The following is a 27,346-nucleotide window of genomic DNA, read 5'->3' as shown; positions in this document are numbered from 1 at the left end:
CTCTTCTCATGCCACAAGCATCTTTTGCGCAATCCATCACTGATTCCCTAAATACATCCCATTCCTCCCCCACTCCCCTTACTTCCATTGTTCTCACCTTTTTCCATTCTGTACTCAGTCTCTCCTGGTACTTCCTCACGCAGGTCTCCTTCCCAAGCTCACTTACTCTCACCACCCTCTTCACCCCAACATTCACTCTTCTTTTCTGAAAACCCATACAAATCTTCACCTTAGCCTCCACAAGATAATGATCAGACATCCCTCCAGTTGCACCTCTCAGCACATTAACATCCAAAAGTCTCTCTTTCGCACGCCTGTCAATTAACACGTAATCCAATAACGCTCTCTGGCCATCTCTCCTACTTACATAAGTATACTTATGTATATCTCGCTTTTTAAACCAGGTATAAACAATCATCAGTCCTTTTTCAGCACATAAATCTACAAGCTCTTCACCATTTCCATTTACAACACTGAACACATATATACACATATATACATATGTATGTATATATATATATATATATATATATATATATATATATATATATATATGTATATATATATATATATATATATATATATATATATATATATATATATATATATATATATATATATATATATATATACTATCCCTGGGGATAGGGGAGAAAGAATACTTCCCACGTATTCCCTGCGTGTCGTAGAAGGCGACTAAAAGGGGAGGGAGCGGGTGGCTGGAAATCCTCCCCTCTCGTTTTTTTTTTTTTTTAATTTTCCAAAGGAAGGAACAGAGAAGGGGGTCAGGTGAGGATATTCCCTCTAAGTCCCAGTCCTCTGTTCTTAACGCTACCTCGCTAATGCGGGAAATGGCGAATAGTATGAAAGAAAAAAAGATATATATATATATATATATATATATATATATATATATATATATATATATATATATATATATATATATATATACATATATATATTAATCAACACGAGGAAAAATGAAACATGATAAGTCCCAAGTGCACTTTCGTATGATTACATACATTATATATCCTATGATGATGTAATCACACGAAAGTGCACTTGGAACTTATCATGTTTCACTTTTCCTCGTGGTTATCAGCAAATACTGGATCACACACATCACTGCTGTGACCTACTGCAATATATATATATATATATATATATATATATATATATATATATATATATATATATATATATATATTATATATATATATATATATATATATATATATATATATATATATATATATATATAGAGAGAGAGAGAGAGAGAGAGAGAGAGAGATTGATGAAGTAGTTTTAACTATTTTTTTTGTGTTCCTCGAGTGTGGAAGACAAACACTTAAGGAAAGTTGTTGGTGTACAGGAGAAACTGTACAATGTGCTGGACAAACACCTGTACAAACAGTCTTCCTAAACTTAACGCCTCCTTAACGGGGTAACTGGGTCAAGGAGCCACCATGACACATGCAGCTGCTCAAGATTTATTTTCAGTCATGTTCTGTTCATGTGTTAAGTAGTGTTTCAGATGAACGGCTGCAGCTGTGTCCTCAGTGTAGAACTTACTCCTCGGCACAGTGCGTACACATAGGTAATCACACACACAGACACACACACACACACACACACACACACACACACACACACACACACACACACACACACGGCAGACCCGTCAGCCACAAGGTAATCCGTTCGTGAATGAACTCGTATTTCTTATTTCTGTAACTCAGTTTCCTCCTTATTGCTCCTGATTGTTTCTTCCGTGCACGTTAGTGGCCCGGGTTCCTCCGGAGGGTCATGACTGGTGGTTCAGTAACGAGCCTCATCAGCGGTGATGGACGACACAGTTGCTCGATATTTTGCTGCAGGGATCGTGAGGGTTGGGTGCATGTCGCGTGAGACGCCGCCCTACACCGTCCAGGTTTTTACTGAGGGATGATCACTGCCACGAGCCCAGGGGGGAGGGAGGAGGCCAGGGTGGTGGTGGGGAGGAGAGGTTCCTGTGGCCCAGGGTGTCAGGCTACAGGCGTCACGGCCACGCCCACTCTCATGGCCACGCCCACCCTCAGGAAACTTCCGGGGACGTGACGTAGGGTAAGGTGTTGCGTCACGCTGCTACCCTCCGCCAGGCTGACGCAAGCATCACGTAACACGTCCTCACCAGGATTACTCCGTGATGACCTCTGGTGACCCTACTAGTTGTTTACATTCAGTGTCCTGTGACCTCTCATATTCCCGTAGTGACCCCACATGACGTCAGTGACCCCTTGTGACCTATATTTGCTGACCCTTGTAGTTCAGTTTATCACAGTGTGACCCACTGTGACTCCATTTAACATTTGGGGACCTCTTTTGATATGATGACCTCGTGTCACACTTCACTGACCCCTAATGACACTAGAGGACCGAGTGGCTGCAACTGACCTGCTTTTGGACTTGTACAACAAAATGGATGCGAGGAGAGGACACTGTGCTGACCACCCACGCTCATGATTGAAAAACGACCTTATGGACTGAGTTAGGTAGTTGTATACCAGCTCCTGATCATCCCTGTAGATTGCATATGACCCTCAGCACTTTCTAATTACCTCTCTCTCTCTCTTTTATGATGTCATTTGACTACTGCAGACGACCTTGATTATTCCTTTAGGAAATCCAGCTTGACCTCTGCTAACCTTTGATGAAACCTGGTAGTGACCTAGCTCCACTTGTTGGCCTTTGATAACCTCTCATGACGTTTGTTAACCAATAGTATTCTTTCTTGCCCTTGGTCTCCTGTGACCTTGTGTGGTCCCAGTGGTCCCTGCTTGTCTTCTCGTGCCTCGGAATGACCTTTACTGGTTCATGATAACCTCTAGTGGTGACCTCAGGGACCCCTTAGTGAACTTTATATTTTCTCCCGACTCCTGGTGACACACAACTCGCAACACAAGTGACCTCCGTGGCTGCGTCATTTGATGGTCAACATGACGCCGCCCATCAGGTCAGGGAGGCTGGTCGTGTCCGTCGTAACAGCCGTACACATACAAGTGATCATCATGCAGACATTTTCTCTCATGTTCTCGTCGTCAGAAGACTCTCTCTCTCTCTCTCTCTCTCTCTCTCTCTCTCTCTCTCTCTCTCTCTCTCTCTCTCTCTCTCTCTCTCTCTCTCTCTCCCTCCCCGAGGTAACCTCGACTGTGATGGGCACGGAAGAATGTCAGTATATAGTGTTATATTTCACTAATATGGAGTGTGAGACTATGTTACTATAGTTAGAATTTATATGTTCAGGAATTATCGAGATGTTTACCATGTATGCAGTAAAGGACTATCTACAGATACTTTGGTCACAACACGAAGGCTAAAGCACTGGAAGGATCTGCTTGTGATGTGAAAGTAAGATTTTTTAAAGTGTGTCGTGGGTGAACACGACCTGAGTGGACGACCGCTCGACCAGACTATGGATGAGCACTCGACCATACTATGGGCGAGCACTGGACCAGACTGTGGGGAGCACTGGACCAGACTGTGGGGAGCACTGGACCAGACTGTGGGGGGAGCACTGGACCAAACTGGGGACAAGGACTCGACCAGACTGGATACTCAGCCAGACAGCTCAGCCAGGGTGTGCCTGACTGCACTGAGGCGTATAAAGGGGTCATGAAGGGCGACTGATCTGGTGGGGCTGGCCTGATGAACCATTCGCTTGTTCCTGACGCTGTAACACCTCGACCCTTGCTGGTGTGAACCTGTTATCTCTCTCTCTCTCTCTCTCTCTCTCTCTCTCTCTCTCTCTCTCTCTCTCTCTCTCTCTCTCTCTCTCTCTCTCTCTAATTAACTAAGCAAGCAACAGTGAACACAGTAACAGAAGGTAGTGATCAAGTTAGGCTCTTCACAAAGCCACCATAATCCCAGATAACCTGTTTTCGCATGAATTATGTACGTTTGTGCATGGTGTACGTCTGTACGGTCTGTTACGTGCCTTGGTGAGGTCTGATATAAGTAGGGGCTCGAACTGTAAGTGTTACTTACACTGACACTTACAGTATAGTTCCAGGTCACGAGGCGTACTTAAATGCTTGGTATTAGGTATTCTAAGTAAGTAAGTAGACTTTTTCTTACAGTGTCGAGTTTAGAAAGAGAAGAAAAAGTGATGGTGATGAGTTGGGGGAGGGGAATGTGAGGTTGGAAGCTGTGTAGTTACCAACGGAGGTCAAAGTTCAGGGATGGTTGGAGAGGTTAGAAGATGAGGTCAGGGATCCCTGGGCACTGACGGCCTTGTGTCGGCCGTCTGGGCTGTGTAGGGGCGCGGGAAGCGGCCACACAGAGCCACCATTGTCCTCCTGCGGGAACTGTGAGACGCGGCCAAGGCTGGGGGAGGTGAGCAGGGGACGGCCAAGGCTGGGGGAGGTGAGCAGGGGACGGCCAAGGCTGGGGGAGGTGTGCAGGGGACGGCCAACGCTGAGGGAGGTGAGCAGGGGACGGCCAAGGCTGGGGGAGGTGAGCAGGGGACGGCCAAGGCTGGGGGAGGTGAGCAGGGGGCGGCCAAGGCTGGGGGAGGTGAGCAGGGGACGGCCAAGGCTGGGGGAGGTGAGCAGGGGTGGGGGCAGCTAAGGCTGGGTAAGGTGTGTAGGAAGGCAACCAAGGTTAGGAGGTGCGCATGGAGAGGGCCAGGGCTGGTGAGGCGCGCAGGAAGGAAGCCAAAATTGGGGAGGGGCGGAGGGAAGAGGAAGCCCAGACTGGGGAGGCGGCGGGGTGGGGGGGGGGGAGGAAGCCCAGACTGGGGGGGGGGGGGCGCCGGGGAGGGGATAGGAGAAGCCCAGACTAACAATGGTAATGACGGGGGGTGAGGGAGGAAGGGTCGTCCTCTCCTGTACCATGATGTCTGGGGTTGTGGCTCAGGCCAGGATATACCCCAGAGAGGGGTAGTGGTCACCATGATGTCTGGGGTTGTGGCTCAGGCCAGGTTATACCCCAGAGAGGGTAGTGGGGTCACCACATTGGTTTTGTGATGCCCCTGATCAGTACAGACGTTTATAAGATGATGTTTAGGATACTGACCGACACTTGGTAACGCCAGCAGAAGCCTATCATTAAACACACCTTCGGTTATGTAAGAAAGTGGCCGCTCTCGTGCCACAGTTACTTAACATTAGTGTTACATATAACGTGTGGCACAATGTAACGTGCACCTGATATAATCACGTTCATACAAGAAGGATGTATACATTACAGCGATGACTATAACTGTTAATACTGAAATTACTGTCCCTCAGTGAGGTGGAGGTATGATAACGCATATGTTGGACGTAGTTAACGACCTGTAACGCTGGTAACGGCTTGTGATGAGGCTGGGAACACAGGGAGGGAGGGTGGGAGTGTCGTAACCTCTCATTGTCAAGGGAGTTTACGTCACCGGTGGCAGTAGATACAACCATCACGCTTACTCATACAGTCATCACCCGACGGTGCAAGATGACGTGCGATCGATGATGTTAACACAGTTGCCTTCATGTGGCACATGACACTGAGCTAGAATTGTTGTCTTGTTACATATGCCATGAACTGTGTAGTGTGAGATGTCGTCTTCATGTTTTCTTCCTTGAAAATGTGAGTTTATGGTTATTTATGTAGTATGTCATACTCATATATATATATATATATATATATATATATATATATATATTTATATATATATATATATATATATATATATATATATATATATATGTATATATATATATATTTTTTTTTTATACTTTGTCGCTGTCTCCCGCGTTTGCGAGGTAGCGCAAGGAAACAGACGAAAGAAATGGCCCCGTCCCCCCCCCCCCCCCCATACACATGTATATACATACGTCCACACACGCAAATATACATACCTACACAGCTTTCCATGGTTTACCCCAGACGCTTCACATGCCCTGATTCAATCCACTGACAGCACGTCAGCCCCGGTATACCACATCGCTCCAATTCACTCTGTTCCTTGCCCTCCTTTCACCCTCCTGCATGTTCAGGCCCCGATCACACAAAATCTTTTTATATATATATATATATATATATATATATATATATATATATATATATATATATATATTGATTATTTGATAAACGTATTGCACTATGCACCATCATCATGAACAGATACATGTCATGAAAGTATGTACTAAAACTCTACATATCTGTCAGTCTGGTGGACTAAATGTTCTAGTTTCTCTTGAGACTCTGCCACTTCCCGTCTCGTTAACATCGATGATATAGATTAATCTATATATCTAACATATAGAGAAACAAAATCTTCTGCTAACACACTATGATCATCACGTGTCTATAACCTGAACAAGTGGCCAGTTACTTAAAGTCCTGATCCCGGACACTGGCTGTTACGTCACCCCACGCCAACAATGGCTTTAACCTCTTCTTGAGCACGACGGTATGACCCTTGAGGACGACAGCACGACCCTTGGGTATGATAGGCTATGGCCCATGACCTGACCCTTCTCGGTCAAGTCAGTGGCCGGGCCATCATACCCAAGGGTCGTACCGCTGTCCTCAAGGGTTGCACTGTCGTACAGAATGGTCGTACTGTCGTGCACAGTGGTCGTACTGTCGTGCACAGTGGTCGTACTGTCGTGCACAATGGTCGTACTGTCGTGCACAATGGTCGTACCGTACTGGTAAAGTTGCTGAAACGTGTACGGTGTCGATGTATGCATATACCACACACGACTCAAGAGTTATCGTAGTATTTCCCAACATCAGGTAACGGTCAAGTGTTTACAACAAGCTGTATGTAAATATGTTAATTATAATTTAAGATTTTTAAGTTAGCTCTTGCATTTTACTTGATCTTCGTGGACTTTATTATCTTTATGGTACACCTGCGGTTTACAGAAAATGTTTTTGGTTTTTCTCTCGGGTGTACATATACACATGCAGTTTACCCAATATTTGTAGGATTTAACTGGAAAATATGAAGAATTTGTACTTTAGGTTGTGAACCTGGGATGTGTCTGGTGTAAGCTGATGAGTGAACTGGGTTAGAGTTTGGTGAGGATCAATACATGACAGATTTTAGTCAAGTGACGGAGGGGTTGTATTTGTTATTACTTTTTATTTCTGGTATTACCCCAGACGTGGTGAGAAATCAACAGAGAACATATTCTCCTGGTTGTTAGAGAGAGAGAGAGAGAGAGAGAGAGAGAGAGAGAGAGAGAGAGAGAGAGAGAGAGAGAGAGAGAGAGAGAGAGAGAGATTTTTTACGAGATGACTTCAAGAGCTCGTCTTGACTGATTAAGGTCAACTATAAGTGTAGAAATTCTGTTTGTATGCTTGTACAAGACACTGGTGCGCGCGCGCGTGTGTGTGTGTGTGTGTGTGTGTGTGTGTGTGTGTGTGTGTGTGTGTGTGTGTGTTTAAGGACAGTTTTATGGCTTATTTCTCTATAAAGTATTCCCCTGGCAAGATGACCATAATACGGACTTATATGCCATCAAATTCTTAAAGTGAAAACATTGTATGTCCTGGGGAAGCCGTGTGATCCATGAGAATGATAAAGTGTTGGACCTGCCTGACCAGCAGAGCTCCTGCCTGACCAGCAGAGCTCCTGCCTGCCCAGCAGAGCTCCTGCCTGACCAGCAGAGCTCCTGCCTGACCAGCAGAGCTCCTGCCTGACCAGCAGAGCTCCTGCCTGCCCAGCAGAGCTCCTGCCTGACCAGCAGAGCTCCTGCCTGACCAGCAGAGCTCCTGCCTGACCAGCAGAGCTCCTGCCTGACCAGCAGAGCTCCTGCCTGACCAGCAGAGCTCCTGCCTGACCAGCAGAGCTCCTACCTGACCAGCAGAGCTCCTACCTGACCAGCAGAGCTCCTGCCTGACCAGCAGAGCTCCTACCTGACCAGCAGAGCTCCTGCCTGAGTGCATCCTGGTCGTCAGATCCGCTATAGCAGAACGTGTTGGCCGGTCGTAGTGTGGTCCAGTGGGGTCTTCACCTGACGTGACCTCCTCAACCTGCACGTCACAGATCCGGCTTGGAAGGAGGTGTGGGGGATGGAGGCAAGGGAAGGTAAACAATTTTCACGTGGCGGATGAGATTTGGCTCCAATCGCTATTGTCTGGTACAAGAAGTGGATTCCATCTTGTGAACGGCTAGGGCTAGGATGGAACAATGGGCTGTACTGTCTTGTGTTCATGTGTAAGCTGGGTGGAATGGTGGGTGGGGATGAGTCTTCTGGTGCTATACTATCTCCATCTATATACACTAGAATCTCCATCTATATACACTAGAATCATAGGCTTCAACTACGGTCCTTTAGCAGATAAACTCGTCAAAGACGTTCGGGTCATGTGTTATCTCTAACACTCCCATATACTCCCAAGTTATCTGACGTCCCCATGTACTCCCATGTACAAATGCTACAAGCTACAGCATTCGAGGTTTTGTATATTGCTTTTTGCTTTGAGATGTTTCTGGGTTTTCAAAATAGAATCTAATTCATGAATTTTCTCATTACTGAACGGGATTTAAGAAGAAGAAACAAATTATCCGCCCAAGTATTATTTATAACCAAGTAGAAGATGATTTAAATGTGGTGTGGAACAAATCATTATAGATTGTGGTTGTTGATACTATCGCTGGAACATCCGGAACGGTAATAAAGATGAACTGATAGCTTCTGTAGCTTATGGTTCGGATCCTTGGCTCACTTCTTATGTACAGTTCAGCCGTCTCAACCATCTCGTTCATGAAAATTTCCGAGAAATTATCAAAGTTATTAGAAGTACTGATACCGTCTCCTGTAGGGAATAATGAAGTTACTTTGTAGCATTAACTTCTGTCATTATTTTCAGTGTTCTTGTAAACTGCAAGACTCTTCTATGCTACTAGAATGTTATCATCCTAGAATGTATACTTTGTTTATACTTTGTATATGTATGTATGTATGATTCGGTGCTCCTGTATGTTATCATACCAGGTGTACCTTGTATATGTAACATTTAAAGTCCCTCATATGATCTGATCATTCCAGAAAGTGTATCTTATATACGTATGATTCAAGTCATCTGTGTGTTCCTAACATATTAGAAAGTGTATCCTGTATATGCATGATTCAAAGCTCTTATATTATCTTAACATACCAGGTGTACTTACTGCACGTGGGATTCAAACCTCAGATGTACGTTCATCATCGCAGACGGTGTTTCTCATGCATATGTAATTCATGGTTTTTGTGTCGTTATCTTACCAGATAGTGTACCTTGTATGTGTATAACTCAAGTCTCCTATGTACTGCCATCATCCCAGACACTTACCAGTCCTGAGGTACTAAACTAAAGGTAAACTTCACACTTTATGGTCCGGGTAACTTGACTCACTCTCCACACATAAGGTTGGCCTCCAGTAATGTCCACACATCATGATCATCATCAAAACAAATGAAAATAAAGAGCTCCCAGGAATGAAACCTTATTCCAATGATGAACCTACATTTGCTCACACAATAGACGGTTCCGTTTTAATGTAAGTTAAGCTATAATTCTTTAGCTAGATATTTCTACATGCAGGAGGAACATTCTTTGTGGTCGTCTTGTATTGCCTGGGTCTGTGTTGATCTCGCGCTGTTAATTTTCCTTTCCTTCCTCAGGTTGCTGAATCACCTCTTGCCTGGTGCTGTCAAAAGGATCAACACAATGAAGGCACCGTTCAAAGAGGTGAGTGTTAAACGCCCCCTACTGCCCCCCCACCAGGGGGAAGGAGGCTTACCTAATCTGAAGGGATCCATCTTACGGTGGGAGGAGAAGGTGGAGGAAAGGAAGAAGGGAGAGAGTGGGAGAGGGAACGGAAGAGGAGAAGGCCAGTAGGCTACTGTCTGAGAGAGAGAGAGAGAGAGAGAGAGAGAGAGAGAGAGAGAGAGAGAGAGAGAGAGAGAGAGAGAGAGAGATTGATTTACGTAGATACATTGACCACACAAACCCAAGGTTTGAAGCGAGTTGGTCTGGCCTTAACACTAAACAAAATACTCTGCCCTTAAAAGTAGTAGAATAAAAGAATAGCAAAGTAAAGGCTCCCTCCCCACCCTCCATTCCCTCCGACAACACGCCAGACGACAAACAGGTAAGGAAAGATACCTTGCAGGATTACTAAGTCTGAAGGAAAGTTTTATACAGAAGTCATAAGATAAAATGAACATGAATATGTCATGCATGCCATCACCAACGACATTCATTCCTCACCTCTTGTTATAAACACAATAATAAGGATAAACTGGAACTCCAGCCTCTTGACTTACCATGTCTATAATACTCCTGATGTGGAAGAATGTTACAGTAATTCTTTCTCGCTCCATTAAAGCAGGTGACACAATATAAATTACCGCAGCCTAACCAGGGACAGATGGGCGGTTGAGAAGATAGCATAATATACCACTCCGTTATGATGGTTGGCTAAATGAATTATTCAGTACCGGAGAGTGACAAGTGATGATCAAACCTAGTTTTGAAGATTTTAAGAGTGTTGCTCCGAACAGGTTGTGGGAGCTTACACCACACATCTTTAATGTCGCTAGTAAAGAAATATTTAGTACAGTCCTGATTAATTCTGTGGATTCTAAGTTTTAATCAGTTTTCTCTGGTCGGTAGCACTTGTGCTCATTAAAGAAATTTTCACCATCGACGTTGTTAAATCCTTTAAGTGTTTTGAAACATAGTATCAATTTTCCTCTAAGACGCCTCTTTCTTATAACAAGTTTAGTGAAAGAAGAAACACAATTGATAGACAGACAATCAGAAAGGTAGATAGAGCGAGAAAGAGTGAGAGAAAGTAAGACATACAGACGCTGAAAGGCAGAGAGTGAGTAAGACCTATTTCACTGTTATACCAATTTATGATAGATTGATACTAATGTTAGTTGAGGTGCCGCTCACCCCCAGACATGAGGAAGAAACTCACGTCTGACTCAACTTGAGGAAGTACTTCTTTTACGAGGGAGGACACATCCTCTGATGCAGTCTGTGCCTTTCTAGTCGTGTCAGATGTTCAGCCCAATTGTGAGTCTGTTGGAAGTAATGGTTCCTTGAGGGTTTTAAGATCTGTGACCGTTGTCTTGTATAACAACACTGGCGGAGAACATGGCTTCGAACCTCCTCTTACATGAACGTTTGTATAGTCCACAGCCTTTCATTTTTTAAGCATACGTATTCACAGACATTTACATTAGCTTCTGAAATGATGTATTGCAGGGGAATATTGTGTACAGCAATTCCTATCACAGATCAAGGGATTCGAATACGTCGTGTACAGGGCTTACTGTAACGTCACTCCTGAGGCACACTGGAACCACTACATCCCTCAGGAAATGTAGAGAACACTAGTGTTACATACGTCAGGCCTTGCTCGACTCGCCATGGGGAGCCAACACTGCCTTCTAGGAAGGAAGACTCTCTCTCTCTCTCTCTCTCTCTCTCTCTCTCTCTCTCTCTCTCTCTCTCTCTCTCTCTCTCTCTCTCTCTCTCTCATATGCATCGTCTTTTTCTGCGTTAAGGTTTGTTAACAATGTTTTTTGTACGTTAATATGGTTGGTTTTCCCTGGTAAAGGCAACGTTTGCAGACAGACAGACATTCTGGGCAAGTGTTTCGCTCCCAAGTGTGTGTGAGTATTTGAAGTGTCGGGATCGTATCAAGTATGTATCTGAAGTATGTCGGGGATCATACCAAGTATGTGTCTGGAGTATGTCGGGGGTCTTATCCAGTGATGATCTAAAGTGCGTTGGGAGCTTATCATGTGAGAGCTTGATGTGTCTGTGGGAGGGTCTTATCTCGTGAATATCCAGTGTGTGGGAGGGTCTTATCTCGTGAATATCCAGTGTGTGGGAGGGTCTTATCTCGTGAATATCCAGTGTGTGGGAGGGACTTATCTCGTGAATATCCAGTGTGTGGGAGGGTCTTATCTCGTGAATATCCAGTGTGTGGGAGGGTCTTATCTCATGAATATCCAGTGTGTGGGAGGGTCTCATCATGTGGATATTCAGTGTGTGGGAGGGTCTCATCAGGTGGATATTCAGTGTGTGGGAGGTCTTACCTCAGGAATATCATGTATGAGGGAATCTTAACGAGTGAATATCTTGCAAGATGTGGATCTTGTGGTCGAGAGTCCATTGTTGATCCACTTGTTCAGGCCAGTTATTAGAAGTAACGGAGGAGTTGCTGGAGGAGGACCTTCGTGCTGTTAGATGATGATGAAGACATCCAAGGGAATGAGTGTGAGGGAAGGTGGTGTCACAATGCCTCAGATGCCATGCTCGACCCAGGTGTGGATGTTAGAGACATGACACACAGTGCCAGCTGTGACTAAGTGACGATCAAGAATTGGGTTGAGAGTGGGAGAAATGGGTTGATAATGGAAGGAATGGGTCAGTTGTGGAAGGAATAGACTGCTAGAGGAAGAAGCTGTCTAGCCAAGAGCAAATATTTCGGTGAGGAACCCATCAGTGTACCACTGGCTGGCTCTGCAATATTACCTGGTTGGGTAATGGTGTGGTGGTGGTGGCCCATTAATCTAACGTCCTTCTCCACTCACTCTCCCTCCCCATTCTTGTAACAATCGTTCTCTTCCTCTCCCCCTTTCCTCATCCTTTCCTTTCCATTTCCCTCTCTCTTGAAATTTAAGAGCGGACACTTCATGACGTCTCCAGAAGGCGAAGACTTAAAGATGTCAGACGAGGTGATGCTGCCGACATGAAGGTCACAAGAAAAAGTAACCAAACAGTTGATATAAAGTGGACAGTGACCTGATGTGGCAGGGGCTACAGCACAGAGATCACTTGTGGGTTAACAGGTGTGGACCATGTGGAGTGCAGGTATGAAAGTGAACAGATGTGATGAATGCTAGAATGGGGAATCCAGGTGTGAAAGTGAACAGATGTAGTGGGGGCAGGCAGGTGAGACCGTAGACAGGTATGGTGGGGTATGGGCGACAGTTAACAGGTGTGGATGGTGAGGGTGGACAGTGAACTGGTGTGGTGAGGAATGACAATGATCATATGTGGTGAGACAGGAGTTTACAGTGAACAGGTGTGGTGAGGCAGAGGTGACAGTGAACAGGTGGTGGTCGACCTCTGTAGCGTACACAACAGGTAGACTCGGTCACACCAACTTTCTAGTATGAATAATAAACTGGTTTCGAGTAAGGAGGAGAAGCCAGTTATCCTGGTGTTCCTCAGGGCCCACCACCAGTACCTCCTTACTTTGGTGTTCAGCGCCACGCGTCTTGCCCTCACTCACCGTGAATATGTAACCAGATTCCTCAGTAGTGCACCAGCACGATGCTCCTCCTGAACTACCACACCACTCCACTCTTCCCTCCTCCACCTGTTACATCACAACGCCATCAGATCCATCTACATATTCCCTCCCACTAGAGGAACTGCCTTAGAGTGAAAGATATTCCAGCCTGACGTTGTGCTGATATTAGAAACGCTGTAGACTTACCGCTGGAAGAATTCAAGAACACACTGGATATATGTCAGTAAAGTGTAGCTGATCAGAGCGGCTACAGAGGTTGCATAAGGCTGCATCCTCCAACAACCTAACAGATCAAAAGACTGAAAGATGCAGCTTTGGTCTCCAATCATTAATGGGAGTCGAACAAATGCTCCAGCATTAAGACACGGGTCCTGTACAGACAGATGGTCTTGCCTCTTACACTCCTGCTCATTATGACGAATGTTTCCACACATGTCTTCCTTACTACCACACCTGCACATCTGGCTACCTTACTACCACGCCTGCACATCTGGCTACCTTGCTACCACACCTGCACATCTGGCTACCTTGCTACCACACCTGCACTTGTGTGTACCTTACTACCACACCTGCACATGTGGCTACCTTACTACCACGCCTGCACATCTGGCTACCTTGCTACCACACCTGCACATCTGGCTACCTTGCTACCACACCTGCACTTGTGTGTACCTTACTACCACACCTGCACATGTGGGTACCTTACTACCACACCTGCACATCTGGCTACCTTGCTACCACACCTGCACTTGTGTGTACCTTACTACCACACCTGCACATGTGGGTACCTTACTACCACACCTGCACATGTGGGTACCTTACTACTACAGCAACACATGTGGGTACCTTGCTACCATCCCCCCCACCCCCGACAAAAAAAAAAAAACAGGTATGAGACATAATATTTACTCTGTAAACATCCCTGTATATGTGCCATCCTGGTCACCTATATGTACCTCACACACATATGCTTATCCAAAATGAGGAAATATCCAGTTCACCTTAGCTTACACTCTTGTATGATAAGTTAACTAGCAACTATCATGGCCTCCCACTGTGGGAACATGTGTAATACCTCAGCTGTGTATTTTCAGCCAAATGGTTGCCTGCATCCAATGAACCGTCATTTATTTGTTCATTTATTTACTCAAAAAAAAAAAAAACACCAATCTGGAGCTGCTTGTCTTCCAATAGTCACTTCTATAAGAACCGTCTCATAGTGATTCATGGCTCAGTAACAGAAGCAGATGGTTTTGAGCAATTATATTTAACAAGGCAAACGAGGTCTTGAGAATATCAGTTCCACATGGTCAGTGTACAAGTCAGTGCAGGGCAAGACCCTGGTGCCCAGACTTGCCTATATTGAAGAAGACTTTACTGGTCAGGTGCAGGTCACATAGGGAGGGTCGGGGAAGTGGGGGTCAGGTGCTCCTCGTTCCCTTGCAGAAGAGGTGGAAAAAGTTAATTGCGTTGGTGATATGAGAATATTACGGTTAAACGTGTGTGGATAGTTCTGTTGTCTGAATATATTGTACTGTGGATGAATGTTTCGTTATATCTCTAAAATTTCTTGATCATCATCAGTAAAGATAAAGCTGATCCGTTGCTCGTAGGTTGATCAAGATTGCCTCACCTCTGGCATGACTGAAGTTGTCACATAACCTAGTGTAGGTCGGGACGTGACACTGGCACACCTTGTGTAATGATCGTAGTTAACGGCAGACAATTGTGCCTCATGTACGTACATAAGGGGATCTTTTCCCTGGATAATACTTGGGAATACTGACCCTATCGACCGCAGGAGTTGAGGACAGATCGTAAAGCAACTCGCCCTTTGGGAGCCTCCGATACGACGTTAGAAGTCTGAACAAGACCAGCCAAAAACCGTCTGGAAGTTTAGGACAGACAAACAAAGAGATACATAGAAAGACAGACAAACAATGACACGCCACACACTGTATTGTGGAATTATGAACGTAGACTGGCCTACAGTAAGACTGGCCTACAGTATGTGAGATATAATTGGCTTTGTAACTATTTTTTTTTCTCACGTGGAGCTATCAGTTTTAGTAGGTCGTTAGAATTATATTGTGATTACACTTTTATCATGATCCTTATCTCTTATCTTGCAGAGGGAGAACCTCGAGATGTTCCTCAAGGGTTGTGAAGCTTATGGCCTTAAGAGTCAAGACCTTTTCCAAGTAAATGACCTCTACGAGAACAGGAACCTCTACATGGTGAGTACCTCCGGACCCCACGTCTTCTCCTTGGTCTTGTTATTGCTCTGATGCTATGATGAGGTGGGCCTCTGGTGGATTGGAAATGGGACTTGGGTCGCTGGTGGGCATCTGGTGGGTGGGGATGGGACTTGGTCACTAGGTGGGTCTCTGATGGGTGGGCACTAGAATTTGGGTTTTTAGGTGGGCCTCTGATGGGTGGGGTCTGGGACATGGGTCAACAGGTGAGCCTCTGATGAGTAAGGACTGGGACGTGGGGTGCTAGGTGGGCCTCTGGTCGGCAGGGAGTGCTGGATATGGCTCTGTTTGGTTAGTAGTGGATCCAGGGCGCACGAATCTAAAGTCAGTGGTTGAGTGATAGTGCTTCTAGTTAGATAAATATTTGTGAATAGTGTCGTGAGGTGGTCGAAACTGCGTGGCTTAAAACTTCATCATAGTTACGGGTTCGTGGTCCTCCGGTTAAGCTGATGACCGAGCCAACTGACTCACCAAAGGTTTACATGAGTGATAAACAAGACTCATCATGAATCCTGAGTGAACCTAGCCAGGATTTATTTTAGAAGCAGATTGTCTGTGTGAACCTTGTGTATCATGGCAAATGGCTTTTGTACAAGTGAAGATTCAGAAATTGTATTAATTCTTTATACAGACCAGACTCAGTGTCACGCATCGTTTTAGGTTAGTGTTCACTCATCAACGTACGTCAGAAAGTCGATAGAGTCGAGATCGATCGTTAGATACAACACAGATATACAGGTTGATGACTTTTTGCACAAACATAGGTAATTACCACTCCAGTAGACCTCACGCGCCCACCGCAATAGACCATACTCCCTACCCCAGTAGACCCCACAACCCCTCTCCAGTCCCCCCCCCCCCCCGCCGCCGCCGCCGCAATATTCTTCACTTCCTACCCCAATAGACCTCAAACTTTATCCGCAAACTTTATCACACTCCGTCTCTTAGTGGATCCCATGCTTCCACACCAGTAGACCCCACACCTTCTCTCCAGTAGACCCCACGCCCCAGTAGACACTTGTATACATCATTTCTCGGCTGTTCTTCCCGTGGCCTCTGCCCTTCTTGCATGATGTAGTGGTTTATGTAGTGACGTCAGGAAGACCGTGTGGGGAGTCACGTCTCTTCCCACGGTTCTTGTACTACCACAGTGAATAGGGGAGTGGGTGGGGAGTAGATGGGGTAGTCATCATGGGTGTTTACGTTCGCAGTGTTTTGGTTATGTAGGAATACTTACCCATATTTGGTTATGGTTGATGTTGGTTGTAGAATATTTGTTGTCTAGAATAATGACCCTTGTAAAATCCTCAACCCTACTCCATATCCCATATAGTGTAAGGCATATCTACCACTGATATATTTCTAAGGTATTTTTATTACTATATTTTGAACATACAGTAGACAAGCGAGAATGGCTGCCAGACACATCGTGGCAGTCTCGGAGGTAATGAGTTAACAGATACTGAGGCTAAGATGTCTACATGTAGCAGTGTATTGTGCGAGTGTTGTACCTCACTGTGATCTGATAGGCAGAGTAGATCATCATGTTAGATGTAAATGGCTAGTTAGGTGGGAATTAAAAGCCCGTACACTAACAACCTACGTAGGATAAAGATGGACGTTGAAGAACAGCATTCCTTCTTGAACAAGAATCGTCATTTTGAGACAATAATTTGTCCAGTGAGGAATGGGAACCCATGGAGAGGGGACCCAGCCCAGTACGTGACAGCTGAGTGAGGTTGTATGGCTACCGTAGACCATCAGATATTAATGATAAAGTAATAGAAGAAACAGAAATATTTGAGAAATCCTAAACATAAACATTGATGTTTGATAAACTTTTTAAAGGAAACTACAATGTATAGTACTTTTTTTCTTTCTTTTCTTTTAAACTATTCGCCATTTCCCGCGTTAGCGAGGTAGCGTTAAGAGGAGAGGGCTGGGTCTTTGTGGAATATCCTCACCTGCCCCACTCTGTTCCTTCTTTTGGAAAATTAGAAAAATACTTCTACAATATATAATTCTTCTTAAATAGTTTTTAGGATTTAAATGAATTAATCGGGGTCGTCATGTGTATGGCTGGGACACTCATGTGAAGAGTGAGACAAGCAGTGGGAGCAAGGAGTGTTGGAGTTACTCTCCCTCCTTCTCCCTCATATATACGTTCTAGCTTGTATATTAGACGTAGCTCAGTTAAAGCAAACATTGATACCACTGCTGCAAAATGACATCTTAAAAAGCACCGCGGACGCCCCCCGTCCTGAGGCGTTGCCCTCAACACGTGAGAACTCTGTTATGATAAGCAACGTTTGTCTTGGTCGATTATTGACTCAAGACTGACGCGAGATGAGGAGGGTCTCGCCGTCTCGACTCATGGAGCAAATAGCCTTAGCTAATGTTTCGTAAACACCTGCTGGAGTTTCACCTCCTTATCTGCCTGTGCTTGTGAGACATCCTGGACATTGCGTGTTGATATGTGTGTGTGTGTGTGTGTGTGTGTGTGTGTGTGTGTGTGTGTGTGTGTGTGTGTGTGTCTTAATTACTGTGTCATTATCATTTGTATATTACAGAGAAAGTTTTACCCTCGTGCTGACCGTCTCTTCACTTTGTATTACCATTACTCCTACACACACACACACACACACACACACACACACACACACACATACACACATACACACACACACACACACACACACACACACACACACACACACACACACACACTAGCCTAAGACATGTATTTATTTATGGACCAGTCCCGAGGAGAGGAGGAACACCTGGCTTTGGTGAGGGCCGACCAGTGCGCCCAGGATTCCAACCCATGCGCCAGGCCCGTGCTGATTCATGGTCAGTAACGCTAACCTCTACACTACACCATAGTGGCTCTTCTGTTGCTTATTGTCTCTCGGTTTGAGTCAAGAGAAGGTAACGGTAACGTAGTAACTTATAATATTGTTTTGGCTTTGTTGACAACTTGTGAGGTCTTTAGGCTACCTTGAGAAAGAGTATTTGCAAACACGGTACGTCCATTGAGCACAACGGTACGCCTCTTGAGCACGACGGTACGCCCCTTGAGCACGACGCTACGTCCATTGAGCACAACGGTACGCCTCTTGAGCACGACGGTACGCCCCTTGAGCACGACGGTACGCCCCTTTACGGTACGCCCCCTGAGCAAGACGGTGCGACCTCTGGTGTACTGCCTGGCCTACGATTTGATCCTCAAGGGCTAGGTCTGAGACGAAGCTGTCATACCGTAGGGTCGTACCGTCATGCTTAAGGGTCGTACCGTCATGCTCAAGGGTCGTACCGTCATGCTCAAGGGTCGTACCGTCATGCTCAAGGGTCGTACCGTCATGTTCCAGGGTCGTACCGTCATGCTCAAGGGTCGTACCGTCATGCTCAAGGGTCGTACCGTCATGATCAAGGGTCGTACCGTCATGCTCAAGGGTCGTACCGTCATGCTCAAGGGTCGTACCGTCATGATCAAGGGTCGTACGTCATGCTCAAGGGTCGTACCGTCATGCTCAAGGGTCGTACCGTCATGCTCAAGGGTCGTACCGTCATGCTCAAGGTCGTACCGTCATGCTCAAGGGTCGTACCGTCATGCTCAAGGGTCGTACCGTCATGCTCAAGGGTCGTACCGTCATGCTCAAGGGTCGTACCGTCATGCTCAAGGGTCGTACCGTCATGCTCAAGGGTCGTACCGTCATGCTCAAGGGTCGTACCGTCATGCTCAAGGGTCGTACCGTCATGCTCAAGGGTCGTACCGTCATGCTCAAGGGTCGTACCGTCATGCTCAAGGGTCGTACCGTCATGCTCAAGGGTCGTACCGTCATGCTCAAGGGTCGTACCGTCATACTCAAGGGTCGTATCGCCATGCTCAAGGGTCGTACGTCATGCTCAAGGGTCGTACCGTCATGCTCAAGGGTCGTACGTCATGCTCAAGGGTCGTACCGTCATGCTCAAGGGTCGTACCGTCATGCTCAAGGGTCGTACCGTCATGCTCAAGGGTCGTACCGTCATGCTCAAGGGTCGTACCGTCATGCTCAAGGGTCGTACCGTCATGCTCAAGGGTCGTACCGTCATGCTCAAGGGTCGTACCGTCATGCTCAAGGGTCGTACCGTCATGCTCAAGGGTCGTACCGTCATGCTCAAGGGTCGTACCGTCATGCTCAAGGGTCGTACCGTCATGCTCAAGGGTCGTACCGTCATGCTCAAGGGTCGTACCGTCATGCTCAAGGGTCGTACCGTCATGCTCAAGGGTCGTACCGTCATGCTCAAGGTCGTACCGTCATGCTCAAGGGTCGTACCGTCATGCTCAAGGGTCGTACCGTCATGCTCAAGGGTCGTACCGTCATGCTCAAGGGTCGTACCGTCATGCTCAAGGGTCGTACCGTCATGCTCAAGGGTCGTACCGTCATGCTCAAGGGTCGTACCGTCATGCTCAAGGGTCGTACCGTCATGCTCAAGGGTCGTACCGTCATGCTCAAGGGTCGTACCGTCATGCTCAAGGGTCGTACCGTCATGCTCAAGGGTCGTACCGTCATGCTCAAGGGTCGTACCGTCATGCTCAAGGGTCGTACCGTCATGCTCAAGGGTCGTACCGTCATGCTCAAGGGTCGTACCGTCATGCTCAAGGGTCGTACCGTCATGCTCAAGCATCGTACCGTCATGCTCAAGGGTCGTACGTCATGCTCAAGGGTCGTACCGTCATGCTCAAGGGTCGTACCGTCATGCTCAAGGGTCGTACCGTCATGCTCAAGGGTCGTACCGTCATGCTCAAGGGTCGTACCGTCATGCTCAAGGGTCGTACCGTCATGCTCAAGGGTCGTACCGTCATGCTCAAGGGTCGTACCGTCATGCTCAAGGGTCGTACCGTCATGCTCAAGGTCGTACCGTCATGCTCAAGGGTCGTACCGTCATGCTCAAGGGTCGTACCGTCATGCTCAAGGGTCGTACCGTCATGCTCAAGGGTCGTACCGTCATGCTCAAGGGTCGTACCGTCATGCTCAAGGGTCGTACCGTCATGCTCAAGGGTCGTACCGTCATGCTCAAGGGTCGTACCGTCATGCTCAAGGGTCGTACCGTCATGCTCAAGGGTCGTACCGTCATGCTCAAGGGTCGTACCGTCATGCTCAAGGGTCGTACCGTCATGCTCAAGGGTCGTACCGTCATGCTCAAGGGTCGTACCGTCATGCTCAAGGGTCGTACCGTCATGCTCAAGGGTCGTACCGTCATGCTCAAGGGTCGTACCGTCATGCTCAAGGGTCGTACCGTCATGCTCAAGGGTCGTACCGTCATGTTCCAGGGTCGTACCGTCATGCAGGAGATTCAATGTTGCCGACATGTTTGGAAGACTAGTCGTAACATTCTTACCTTTACTGTCATTTGAAAGAAACAGATCAACTCAGACAGTTGGATGGGTTATATATATGCGATCTTAATATAAAACAAAAAAGGTAAATTTCACTCAGTATAAAGTGGCAGTTGTTTATATTCATCAAAAACAGAAAATAAACAGTGACAAAAAAGCTAGTCTTCTCGTCTTCTGGTGAGATATTAAAGCTAACTCAGCACAACAAGAGGTTCTCTGAGAGCTGTCTTTCCCGCCGCACAGAAGTGAGGGGCGGTGACCTGCCAAGAGTAACGCCGATCTTAGAAAGATATGGTCTGTCTTCATCAGTTTTGTTTCTCAACGACATGAAGGAGAGATGTGAGTATCTGCGTGGTGTATATGAGGCGTATTGGTGTTTGCAACTGTACGATGCTCTCATCATGCCAAAAGGGTTTCACTGCTGCCGACTACTTGTTTTAAACAATCCGGCGCCTTACTGTCTGGAATTAGATCTCTTAAACCAAGGCTTGTAACGCTGTGTTCATGCTCGTCTTCCTTGTATAAAGTCATAAGTATTTTGGGCCATTAGATGTCGCGAAACAATGAGGTAAAAGGACGAAACCTTTGACCAAAAATGGGATTCTTGGTGCCGGTCGTCTGGTCGAGAGCAGTCAGCTGGTTCAAGTGACGTAACTATTTTTAGCCATGATTCTCCAGTCATTATGGATGAATATTAGCGGTGTGGGTGTTCACTGGCTACAAGGGAGGAGGAGGAGGAGGAGGAGGGAGGAATACGCTGTAGTAAGGAGCTCCCTGGTAATTAGGAGACAACTGGAGTTGTTAAACTTGAGCACGACGATACTACCCTTGTGCACGACGGTACGATCTCTGAATATGATGGTATGACCTTTGACCTGACCTTTCAGGGATAGGTTAATGGCCAGACCATCATACCATATATGGGCCGTCGTGCTCAATGATCGTGGCCCTTCGTTCAAAGGGTTAAAGGCCTTGCTTTCACACCAACGGTCGTACCTTCATGATTAAAATTCATATCGTCATGCTCAGTTGTCGTTCATTCATGCATAAGGGTCGTACCGTTATGCTCAATGGTACTGTCGTCTTGTTCAAGGGTCCTACCATCGTGATCTGGGGTCGTACCATCGTGCTCTGGGATCGTTTCATCGTGCTCTGGGGTCGTAACGACCTTCTCAAGTGGTTTAGGAATTATGACGTCAGTGATCTTCAGGTTAGACGACCATCGTAAAGTCGCTGTTGGGGCCAGGCCGGCCTGTGGTGCAGGGCGAGGCAGACGCCCACACCCCCCATGAAGGTTGGGGGAGAGAGAGAGAGAGAGAGAGAGAGAGAGAGAGAGAGAGAGAGAGAGAGAGAGAGAGAGAGAGAGAGAGAGAGGTGAAAATAATGTTTAGTTGATTTCCTAAACAAACAAACAAGTATGTGTTAGATTGGATATTTTCTCCGTAAATGATTATGTTGCTAAATCAGTTACCTGATCGCCTGTAAATAAAGAGGCAAAAAAAAATCATGTTTGTCTCAGAAGTTTTTATAAGAAATGGGAAACTTGCCTTCAATGAATGGGTCAGATGGGACCTGCTGGGGACGGCATGAGGAGGAAAACAGTTGTCATGGTTACTTGTGGGGGAAGATCCAGGTATGACAGCGGCCTGTGTGTACACTTGTACTGGTAGACTTGATGCCTACTGAATGCTAGACGGTTGTCAGACCAGAATTTCTAATAAACTCATTCATAAAATCGAACAATTATGATACATAGTTGGGCCAGGGTAATACGTGGCTTTAAGACATCGTCAAATCTTATATTGTGACCCTCCACACGACAGCTAAAATCATGTTGATTTTCTTCATTTCGACTGTCAATGGACGCCCCGTTCTCTGTAAGTAACAAGCTGATCGACGCAGCTTATGCAAGAACCCGCTTGCCAGACAGTCATGAATAATTCCAGTCACTGTGGCTTCGTTTAGCGTAGGAGTGCGAGCCACGCACCTCGTTTGGCTCCAGCGGGTCAGATAGTATGAACAACACAGGCCTTCACCCACCCCAGCCTGCAGGCTCTCATAGCGTCATCCTGTGCTTCATGTGAAATCAACGACACATTCGCAAGTGGGAAATAGAATAAAAGCTTGAAACTTACGCTGTTAGAGCCGCAGCTTAAGCTCGTACCGGCTGAGAAGGGCAGTTTGGTGTCTGATAAGATATCATGTAATTGGCGGTGGCCCTTTATAAAGGGAGTGAGGAGGGGGTGGGACATGTGGTGGAGGTGTTGGCATGGGAGAGAGTGTATAGAGGAGGGATGGTGTGTAGGGTGGGTCAGCTGTGGCTGACGTGTAGTGTAGTGGGTTTCTGTAGTCAGTTGTTGTGAGGAGAGGAGTAAAAGTACAGATGATCTCAGATCCTTTTGGACGGCTTACGACCTTCCGTGTACTTACGGTGGTCTCGGAGGCCTTCTACCCCCACAGCTGGGTCTGGGACCTTACCTTGCGTACACCTTACGATGATGTCGGAGGTCTTCTACCCCCACAGCTGGGTCTGGGACCTTACCTTGCGTACACCTTACGATGATGTCGGAGGTCTTCTACCCCCACAGCTGGGTCTGGGACCTTACCTTGCGTACACCTTACGATGATGTCGGAGGTCTTCTACCCCCACAGCTGGGTCTGGGACCTTACCTTACCTTACGTATACTTTACGGTGATGTCGCAGGTCTTCTGCCCCTGCAGCTGGGTTTGAAACCAAGCTGCTGCCTCACTCCTCTGCCCACCCACGAGAGGTATATCAGAACTTTCGACTAACGAAGATACTGCTCCTCAGCACGTGATGTCTGTGGCAGCCAGGGATGGTGCCAGGACACAAGTTATTAATATATGTCTATAGAAGTTTTCCACGGTACATAGAAAGGTGCCATCAACAGAAGAAAATAAAGTTCATGTTAAAGTTACAGGTCAGAGATCACGCCATCATATTTAAGGTTGTGCTCAAGGGTCGTACTGTCGTGCTTAAAGAAGTCTTGACTGTCTTGTTGAAGGTCTGGAGAGGATTATAGTGGTGATCAAGTGTGGTGAGGAGCTGGGCGATGACATTACTGTTGTTAAGCTGTTGGTAGTATGCAGACACGACGGTACCGTCCATGACTAAGATGGTCTGACGTCTGATTATAACGATACGACCCTGAGGTATGATGACTTGACCTTCCATCTAACCTCCAGGGGTCAAGTCAAGTACTAGGCCATCGTTCCTGAGGGATAGCACCGTGATAGTCAAGGGATCAACACTACAGGCTGTTAGTAGCTGTAGTGGGACATGTTGACCAGGCTGCCTCTCCTGTAGTGACTGGTCTTTACCTTCATTGTATCGGACGCCCTTCAGTCATACCGACCACCTGCTGTAGTTACCACCGCATCATAACGTCACCTCATTACAGCCAACGTCTCTCAATAACAAACGATTGTGTTGATGGAAGTTGAATTTTTTGTAGTCACCTTCCTGTACCGGCTACCCATCATATAACAACCGGTCTGGTTATTACAGATTACCGTTGTAACAGCCTCTCCAGAGCCTCCTCACTTTCTGTAGTGAAGGGTTTACCAGAAGTGCTTGCCGTACACTACAGGGTTCTTATAGACCTTCCATTAGCGACCGCTTTCTCTATAGTGATCAGTCTCTTTATAGTGCCTGTCCGTCAGCTATAGTGCTTGGCAATCAGCTAGAGTGGCTCTCTGTGAGCCACAGTTGCTGCCTGTCAGCTAAGGTAAAAAAGAAAAGAAAAAAACTTCTCACGTTTCAGGTGGAGCAGGTATGAGCGGTGTGGGCGAGGGGTCTGCTGTCTGGGCTAGTTAGCTGTCCACTGTCCTGACCACGGAGGGAAGGGGGTCAGGTTAAAGGAAGCTTCTAGGAATGATTAAGGGGTAAAAGAGAGGATTCTAAAGAGACAGAGTTACCGTAAAGGCATAAAGGACTTTCTAGGAGGTGTTTTAAGGCTTATCATAGGAAGTGAAGGTAATCAGAAAAGAGAAGGAAGTTAATGGCAAGAACCTGTCAGTTAGGGGGAAGGCCCTGCACGTTAATGGCAGGAACCTGTAAGTAAGAAGAACCTGTAAGATGATAGGAAGAGAGAGAGAGAGAGAGAGAGAGAGAGAGAGAGAGAGAGAGAGAGAGAGAGAGAGAGAGAGAGGAGTTTCACTCGTGGAACAGTACGTCGTACTGGAATCAAGTATGATGAAGATCAGTATGAGTTATTCCTGTCTGTCGTATTAATCTCATCACCTGGCTCCTGACAGTGCTGACTCCCATCGTGAAGTGGTCACTTACAATATCTTCCTCCGAAATATGGAAATCTCGTTATCGATGTTTACTGTATTAGGTAAATGCTCCTTATTTACGTCAAGTATTTGGCAATACTGTTTTCATATTGTATTTTTAGATGACACATTTCATTGTAAAAATGATTTCTTACAAACGTAGTAATTAGAGGTGATTTTATAGCCTGTGTTACAGACGATGCTTACTAACAAATAAGGGAAAGGAGAGCAAAAGCATTGAGGTAATGTTTACCATGCTGTACATGGCATATCTGGGCGCCGGACTGGCTGACCCACCAATGGTAACCCCCAGAGATCTGAAAGCCGCGTCCTGATTGGCCCAATAAGGGAAGTATCTTGTATCTGGGTGACCAATCTCGTGGGCGTATAAGCATCCCTTAGTCGGATCTGATCCGCCATTTAACGTGCTCTGGGCTGGCCTTTATTGAGGCTATGAAGCCTTTTATAATGGGTTTCGACGCTCCTTGTGGCGAGACTGGTGGTCTCTCTCTCTGCTTCAGTGTATACGCCATTCTCAGCCGTGAAGAGGAACGCTGCTCCAACAGTGGATAGCGAGCGTGCAGTATGATCCCAGCCTTGGGGAGTGGACGGACGAGCCACTCCCCAGCAGAGGACAGTCTGCTGGCTGGCACGCGGTAGTCCAGGGACGGATAGCGGGCTAGCATGTGGGCAGACGTAAGCTGAGGGTCAGAGGTGTGCTAGGGTCACAAGTCTGCTGTGGACGGTGTCAACCCTCAGCCCTATATGACTGGAGCCTGTGTCAGCCCCCAGCCCTCCGTGACTGGAGGGGGCTGGGTGTAAGAGGAGTTGCGTCACGATATTTGTAGACGCACATATTCGCAAACCTTTCATATTTCCCTCTTTACTGTAACGTTTGCTTTCCAACGAACGCACCAAGTCATGCAGGCAGGCAAGTGTGCGCTCTCAAAGCACACAGAGACAGACAGAAGGACAAACAGACAGAAGGACAGACAGACAGCCTTTACTTCTGACTTTCTTATAATCTTGTGTCTTTCTCGTTTTCGTCGCGTTATCACATAAGTCATTAACCTCAACTATTGAATATTCTTAAACGAGAACCAGAGAAAGTTGATGGGAAATGTCACATTGCCTCGTTAATTTCTTTTGAATGTTCAAAGAATTGTGTTCTCTTTATTAGGTAAAGAATGTAACAAAAATGGCAAGATTTTTGTTATAAGTTTCTGGCTTATGATGCCAGTGGTTAAGGGTCATCTTGGTCGAAGTTTTTGTTCAGGTTGGAAGCTTTTTGATTATTTCCAGACTTTGTGTTATTATTATTCAGACTTTTTGTTCATCATATTTTTTGGTCAGTTTCCAGACCTTTCCACTGTTTCTGAAGAGTTCGTTTAGTTTCACAGAGTTTGTACTGTTTTCAGATTACTGTTCAGTTTGCATGGATTTTGTTTCTCAGTTTTCACTTATTGTTTAGTTGTCCACCATTTCCTCTCCAGGATTTTTGCTTATGTTTCATACCTGATCAGTGCTCAGACTCTTGCTCGGTTTTTAGACTTTTTTCTCATTTTTTTTTTTTTTAGATTTCCAACATAGATTTCAGGATCAGGTGAAGGCTGAACTGTTGCTGCTTCAGTAACATGGACGAGACAAGTGTTTCTGGTGATCGAGATTGATGGTCAGTTTGTTAGTGGACACTATATGTTACAGGCAGTGACCAGAGCAGCTTGGTAAGTACAATGGTGACTGGACAAATATTATAAAAGAAAGATCTTGATAGAATGAGACACTGACAGAGAGAAGCTTCCGTCTACAGGTCGATGTAGATGTAAACATTAACTAGAAGGGCGTCACCTGGGAAGGGCGCCTAGAACATGGCGTTTATGAATACTAATGTTTACGTTGTGCACACAGGAGCGGTGGGCGGCTGCTGAGGGAAATCTACATTATCCTAAATACTAACATGAGACGCTGTTACGTACGTTAACCTGGAAACCATACAAGAGGTGCACGTATCTCCTGCGTGTCGTATATTGCGACTAAGACGGGTCTGGGGGTTGGGGGATATTTTATCACTTTCAAAAAGTATGAAGAGAAGGAGCAGCCAAGCGAGGATTTTGTTTT

General features: G+C 46.2%; 1 protein-coding gene across 2 annotated transcripts in view; it reads left to right on the top strand.

Annotated features, from left to right (window-relative positions):
* LOC139765054 (myophilin-like) overlaps window positions 1-27,346 on the top strand; it is a 113,539-nt gene that overhangs the window by 42,401 nt on the left and 43,792 nt on the right. For both annotated transcript variants that reach the window (XM_071692139.1, XM_071692138.1), the window contains exons 3-4: window positions 9,639-9,705; window positions 15,427-15,531. In XM_071692139.1, coding sequence (XP_071548240.1) covers window positions 9,639-9,705; window positions 15,427-15,531 — 172 coding nt within the window. The remainder of the gene's footprint in view (window positions 1-9,638; window positions 9,706-15,426; window positions 15,532-27,346) is intronic.

This window comes from Panulirus ornatus, chromosome 52, assembly GCF_036320965.1.
Source record: "Panulirus ornatus isolate Po-2019 chromosome 52, ASM3632096v1, whole genome shotgun sequence".
Classification (NCBI taxonomy): Eukaryota; Metazoa; Arthropoda; class Malacostraca; order Decapoda; family Palinuridae; genus Panulirus; species Panulirus ornatus.
This window is presented reverse-complemented; position numbering and strand designations above follow the sequence as displayed.